Raw genomic sequence first — 7404 nt, forward strand, 5'->3', positions numbered from 1 at the left:
TTTGCTGCCGATCTGACGTCAAATCGTCGGCGGACCCACAGAAAATTGCAATCAGAAACAATGCCTGACGTGTTTTGTACGTAATCTCGTCTGTGTTTACATTAGCAAGACTCGCTAATACTCAAAGCTAACCTGTACTGTAGAGCAGTGTTTAAAAAGCAGGAAATAAAAAAAGAACTCGCCCTGTGATAGACCCGCAAGAGAAAAAGCATTTGAGCTCCATACTGTTTCAGAAATAATACTTGATGTGGTTTAGAACAGGATGGCGTTTTATCACAGCAGAATTTAACTTTATCTGTAGAATTCTGATCAGGCATTTGCTCCGCCCCCTCTTTTTTAATTTTTGTTCAAGCTAAGGACCCAAAATCCGCGTTTTGAGCAGTATGAGGCATGGCTACAAGGGGTGATCTGTTTGGTATTTTAAGCAAAAAACTTCACAGACATGTTTTGTATGGCCCTACAATATATTTGTCCAATATAGCATAATGAGTCCACTTTAAGTTATGTCAGAATCAGACTTTTAAAAAAAAATTTTTTATAATGGGACACAGGGTTTGTTCCGGATTGATTTGCAGTTCGGTCTTGATCCGGACCTGGGTCCGGAGTTTGAGAAGCCCTGAACTATATCAACAACAAATCACCATCATCACACCAAGAGGCACACTGCTGGTTTATCTTAATACAAGACTAGGCAATACAAGGCCAGGCAAGCATATAGGCTACGTATAGCACCTTTCAACACAAGGCACCTCATTGTGTTTCCCAGAAGATAAGCACCATTTCACAGCAATTACAAAAGGACGTATCTTCACTTTCTGTGACGTTCTGTCTTCCTGGCATGCAATCAGAGAACACATGGCCATTATTTACCCTCATCAGATGTGGGCTGAGACATCTTAACAGCGACTACATAAGAGGATGTTATTTTTGGAGAGAATGTTGTGTTAAATAAAATATTACTAAAAGATAGGAATTACATAAAAATCCTTAACACCTTTGATTTAAAAATGGGAATGCCAGTTGTGTTTTCTAAACTGAAAAATAATATAAATTGCTTCTTGATTTACTGTACACTACCATCTATTTAGTATACATTACATCACTGTACCCTTGCATCCCTCAGTTTTTGAGGACATTTCAGAAATGGTAACATCCTTTTATTACTATCCCAAGCCAATATTGTACTTTTACTCCACTTATTTAACAAAAGTATTTACTCTTTATTAACATATTCAGATTATAAACTTGCGATAAAAATAATAATAATGTTGAATATACCAAACTAATTGGGCAAGTCAGATTTAAAGGCTTGTATTAACTCAATAATGCCAGAGTTGGAACTAGTCGAGAACGCATGCTAATTGTTTTTTTTTAAGGAGAGCAAATTCATTATTTTTTTGGAGCTTTAGTAAACATGAACTTTTTCATGTTATATGGGACTTTTAGGTCCAAAATAGATCCCATGACCTTCCATGGTTGTGCTCAATGAAAGGTCATGGGATTCATTCATTACAATTAATTATCTGGGGAAACATGTATGAACTATATCAACAACAAATCAACATCATCATCCCAAGAGGCACATAATATAAAAATATCACTTGTCACCGGCTTGATCTTCAATATCAGGATACGTATGTGTATCTATTTATTATCCTTGCAAGAATGGAAGTAGTCATCACACACAAAGCTGCATGGGACAAATAGTTCCCTGAACAGTGTCCTTCACATGCTTGATATACAAGAGAGTTTTACAGTCACAAGATGCAGAATACCAGTTCAAATCAGTATGCAATGTTTAGTTCAGATTAGCTATGGCCTGCGTAAGCAATAAACATGACAGTCGTATGTCTATCTCCATAGAGGCTGAATCATCATGTTAATCGTTGTCACATAGCTATCATATGCCTAAAAAGTCCTGACGCTCTTCTAGGTAATAATATATCCGGTTACGTACACAGCTACGTAGGGTCTTTGTTATTTGTTATGTGCTGCTCTGATATTGGAAGATTATATTCAGTATTTTCCCAACACTAGGCTAGGCAAAGCAAGGCAAGACAAGGCAAGACAAGGCAAGACAAGGCAAGACAAGGCAAGCATATATAGCACCTTTCAACACAAGGCACCTCATTTTGTGTTTCCCAGAAGATATGCACCATTTCACAGCAATTACAAAAAAGACGTATCTTCACTGTCTGCGACGTTCTGTCTCCCTGGCATGCAAATCAAATAACAATTGGCAATTCTTTACCCTTATGTGGGCTGATAAATCTTAACGTCTAAATAAGGGGACGTTATTTTTAGAGAAAATGTTCTGCTGAGAATGTTCTGTTTCATTAATTATTTGCCTAGGAATTACATGAAAATCCTTAACAACTTTGATTTAAAAATGGAAATGCCAGTTGTGTTTTCTAAACTGACAAATAGCTTGCTGTTTGATTTACTGTACACTGCCATATAGTTAGCATGCATTACATCACTGTCTGGAGGGCTCCCTTTTTTGTTTTGTTTTTGATGACATTTTTTGATAACCTCCTTTGTATTACCAGGTCCTCCCCAGCTTCAGCCTCTCCTCCAAATATGGTCACATCTAGCATATTTTAGGAGTCCTTTGGGACATTTGCTATCCTGTTTACTGTGATGTGCTCGGAAGCAGAATGAGGGCAACGGATGCCAACTGAGCCAATTAACTGTATCACAAGGCCACTGATGATGTAGGAGCTGAGCTGACTCATTGGCGGCTGTAACAGAGAGATAAAGATCCTGTCCAAGGTACTTATCATCTTGGGCAATGACGCTCACCCAAGTGGATTCCACCTACATGCAATACAGAACTCTGCAGGAAGTCATAACCGCCTGCGGCCATCACTGTTTACAGTAACTGCTTCCTCAGAGGGTCAGGCACTCAATATACTGGTAATGGACTGTTTCCAGCATTAATAGCTTAAACAATCTTAAACTGCAAAACCAACAAAAGACTTAAGGTGTAAAACATGTGAAATACTTCTAATACTAATAACCTAGTAATGATTATATTAGGATTATGTCTATTATGAGCAATAATCACTATGTTTAGTGTGTAATTGCATATTGTATTCCTTTTTATCTTTTTCTCTCAGGTATAGTGTTTATTGCACTGTTGAGTAAGACTTTGCCAATGACATTAAGCATTTTAATACTTTTGAAACTTGAATTTGGATTGTATTTGTGCAAAACTTTGAATGTACAATACAACAACAAATTGCTCCTGTGGGGATTGCCAGTGTTGAGTGTATGTAGGTCGTTTTGGATAAAAGCGTCTAACAAGTGATATGTAATGATGATGATGACGATGATGATGAGCAGCTCCATTTTCAACAGCAACAAAGCCATACTTTCAAGCCAAGATTTAAAAAAGAAATTCATACATTTAGCACACGGTCACAATCACCAAAGACCAGTGGTGTAAAGTAACTAAGTACATGTATTCAAGTAATGTTGTTAAGTTAAATGTTGAGGTCCTATTACTTTACTTGAGTATTTTAGTTTGTTGCTACTACTACTTTTAATCCATACAATTCAGAGGTAAATCGTATGCTTTTACTCCATTACATGTATTTAAAACCTTTAGTTACTTTGCATGTTTGGATTATTGATGTGAAACACAATCAAGACTTTAAATACTTTATTTTACCTTGGAGTGAAATTCACAAGCTACCCTGCACTATACAAAGTAATTAAAACTAGCTGCACCATTACCAGCTTTGATAACACTTTAATGCATAAATACTTGTAATCAAAACATATATATTATTCTGAAATGGACTGATCCGCATACTATACTTTTGGTACTCAAAGTCAATTTTATTGCCAATACTTTTGTACTTAACTTGTGTGAAATGTGAAGGACTTTTACTTGCAACAGAGTTACTTATCAGTCTGGTACTTCTACTTTTACTTAAATTCAAGATCTGAGTACTTTTCATGCCAAAGACATTGCCTCAAGACACTTTAAAGATATTTGACCTGGGGTTTGATTTTATATTGGATTCTGGGATTGACTGGTGAACAAAGAACAATGATCTGAGTAGGCCTATTTCTTTCTTCCGTGTCTTGTCTTCCACTGCTGGCAGAGAGAAACGTTGTCTTTTGTCCCTGTCACTGCCTTTCCTCCCCGCTGCACCGGGCGGCGGTAATGCGCCCATAAACTGCTTAGTCATCTGGCAACCATTCCAACGAAGAAGAAGAAGACGTAGCAGAAACATGCACTGATGCTGCTAAGTGGAGCAAACAGTAAGTTAGCGTAGAGATACACATTAAGAGGGGCTCGTGAAACGAGTTTTAAATCATCGCACTGTTAGGTGTAAGGAAGAAAGTGTGTTTTGTGGTCATGTTGTGTTCAAATGGTGCCGGGTGTCATCAGTGTTGTCAATAGCAATAGCAACACGCTCCCATGACGTTGTTGAGTGTTTGTAAAGTTATCATCAGAGGTGGGAGAAGTACTCAGATCTTGTACTCAGGTACAAGTAGAAATACCAGAGTGTAGTGAGACTCTGTTACAAGTACAAGTCCTGCATTTGAAATGTTACTCAAGTACAACAGTATTAGCATCAAAATATACTTAAAGTACCAAAAAGTACTCATTATGCAGATCAGTCCATTTCAGAATAATATAATATGTTTTGGTTATAAATAATTATTGATGCATTAATCTGTTTACCAAAGCTGGTAAAGGTGCAGCTAGTTTGAATTACTTTGTATATTGCAGGGTAGCTTTTGAATTTACTCCAGGTGCAACGAAAGTCTTATTTAAGTTTTTTATTATATTTTGCATTATAAATCAAAATGGGAAAACAGTTTGGAAAAAATTAAGAACTTTCAATTAAAAACTGTAAAACAATATTCATATAAAATTAAAATAAATTGACTTATTTAGTTGATTTCAAGGCATTGAGATACATTAATGGTTCTTAATTGATTAATCGAATAACATAAAACACAGTGTTCCCCTTCATTCCATAATAAGGGATCTGTGTGACTGAATATATGCCAAATAATGTCTTTAAGGAGAGCTTTGTTTTAATAGCAGGTGTATTGCTCCGCTACTGTTTATGACTTTGGTTTTTCTTTCATAAATATTAGCAGAAAGATTCAACATGGCAACCCCGGTGTCTGTGCTCCGCCTGCCAAAAGGACCCGACCCCAACAGCCGAGGATTTGACCCCAAATCACCTCGCTTCATCGCCCTCTGTCGAACCTCCATTGCCACTTCTGCCTCGTCAGAGACAAACGCTGAGCAGCTCCCGATAGAGCAGCATGCACGATCTGTGCTGAGAGAGACCTTCCTCCGATGTCTCCTCTCCATGACCAACAAGAAGGTTCAGTTTCTCATGCATGAGAGGGTGAAGGTGGAGGCCACGTTTGGGGCGTCTGACATCGACGTGCTGAACTTTCAGGTGTCCGACCTGCACACTCCCATCGGGGTGCAGAAAGAGGCACTGATCAGGTGTCAGGATGTGATTTCATTCACTTTCGATTCATGAACACTTAAGGCTTTTGTTTCCTGTTTAGACAGCACATACCACTTGGGAGTCTCATTTGTTGTTGCAAGAGAGCTCTATTTTCATACTGTGAGATGGTTATAACATGTTTCATATATGTTTGGTTGTTGTCAATCCTGTCGGTATATTTCGGCCAATCATACTGCTCTCTGTGGCTGCTTTTAGAAATCCAACACTGACGAGCAGTCCCCCTTTTTCAGCACAAGAGGGAGACGTTCGCTTGGGATTTGGTTATATCAGACCATATCTGACATATCTCTCACAATAGCATCCAGGAAGTGGCTGTTTGTAATCGATGTTGCTTTCATAATGCAGCCATAAAGACCAGGAAATCGAACGATCAAACCAATATTTAACCTTGCATCACAAACTGTATTTTTGTTTTATAATCTTTTGGAGGCTCTGCAGATCATCAACACTGTTATTATATTTTGAGAGATGCATTGTCATTCATTATTTACTGAGGTAAATGAAACATTCCACAAATTAGTTTTGAATTATCAATTTTGTATTCTGTTATTATAAAGATAAATGGAAAGATTAATATTTGATAAAGGTTCATGTTGCTTAACAAAAATAACGTCTTATTAATGTGTAACCCCCAGAGCACCACATCCTTCGACACTATTTCATATTTTGAATACTCTATTTCATGATAATTTCTTGAGCAAATTCAATTATCAAGTGTTTCTCTATTCACTCTAATAGAGTATAGTTTATTTCTTTGTCATCAGAATGACCCAGTAAGGTTCACAATAAGAGACACAATCATTAATTAATCCATACAATGAATTTGCAACTACTTTTGCTCATCGATTCTATCACTTTGCAAACAATAATGCCAGGACAACATATGTTTATCAATTGTGAGAATGTGCTGCCCTTCCATGTCTCGCTTGGAATAGGAAATTGAGATGGTCCTTGCTGACTTGTGTCTATTGTTTTATAAACCAATAATTGAGAAAATTATCTGTAGTTTAGTTAATAATGAAAAAAGTTATTTAATGCAACCCCATTCACATTGAAGGCACTTAAATGTTAAAATAAATAAATGACAAATACATGTTAATGAAGCTCTTGGTGGTTGGTACCAGAGGTAACACTTTACTTTAAAAGTCCACCTATCCAACATGTAAAATCGTTATACAAACATTAGGAACATGGTTAATGCACAATAATGGCATTTACATTTTTATTTTCAATGTAATTGTCAACAAGTGGGAGCGATATTATGAGGATGGATCACACTGTTATAAAATGGAATGTCGCCTGGTTAAGTTATGAACGTTAACAAAGCGTACTATATGTTTGAATGCTGCTTATGTATGTACAGTGTACATCATATCTGCTCGTCTTTTTGTGTGTTGGTCTTTGTACTGTGCTCATTGTAAGTTCAAACCAATGAACAATTAGCTTAAATTAAGAGAAAGTGAGAAGAAGGTTGTTGCATTGGAGTCCGACCTTCAGCCGAGGGAAGTCGTGGTCCTGCACCTGAGCCGGCCAGTAGCCGCCCTTCACCAGAGGAAAGTGAAGGACGTTCCTGCTCTCGGTGAGTTGTATCTTTATATTTGACCCTTTGTGACCGATTTGGGTATCTTTGTATTCGTGCTACATCTCTTAATACATTTGTTTGCATCTATTTGTATGTATTCTGCCTATTGTTGTATTGCATCTCTAGTTTTCTTACATCTCTGTAGTAGGCTTCCTTTCATCTCATCGCGTAAAAGATTCTCGGTAGTCATCTCATGTCCCTTGTACTGTAGTAATGTTTTTCTCTTTGTAGTGGTTTTGTGTCGATCTCTAGTCGTTTTATATCTCGTAGTGGTTTTTAAGCTCGTTGCAATACCCTGCATTTCTTTGTTGT

General features: G+C 37.3%; 1 protein-coding gene across 1 annotated transcript; it reads left to right on the forward strand.

The window, feature by feature from the left end:
• The first annotated feature begins 4104 nt into the window (after positions 1-4104).
• Positions 4105-6301, forward strand: gemin7 (gem (nuclear organelle) associated protein 7). Its single transcript, XM_010775927.1, has 2 exons — positions 4105-4272; positions 5122-6301. Exons 1-2 carry the CDS (start codon positions 4251-4253, stop codon positions 5520-5522), a joined length of 423 nt encoding a protein of 140 aa, XP_010774229.1. The 5' UTR covers positions 4105-4250; the 3' UTR covers positions 5523-6301.
• The last annotated feature ends 1103 nt before the right edge of the window (positions 6302-7404 follow it).

This window comes from Notothenia coriiceps, unplaced genomic scaffold (genome assembly GCF_000735185.1).
Source record: "Notothenia coriiceps isolate Sejong01 unplaced genomic scaffold, NC01 NC01_scaffold00016495, whole genome shotgun sequence".
NCBI classification, from domain to species: Eukaryota; Metazoa; Chordata; class Actinopteri; order Perciformes; family Nototheniidae; genus Notothenia; species Notothenia coriiceps.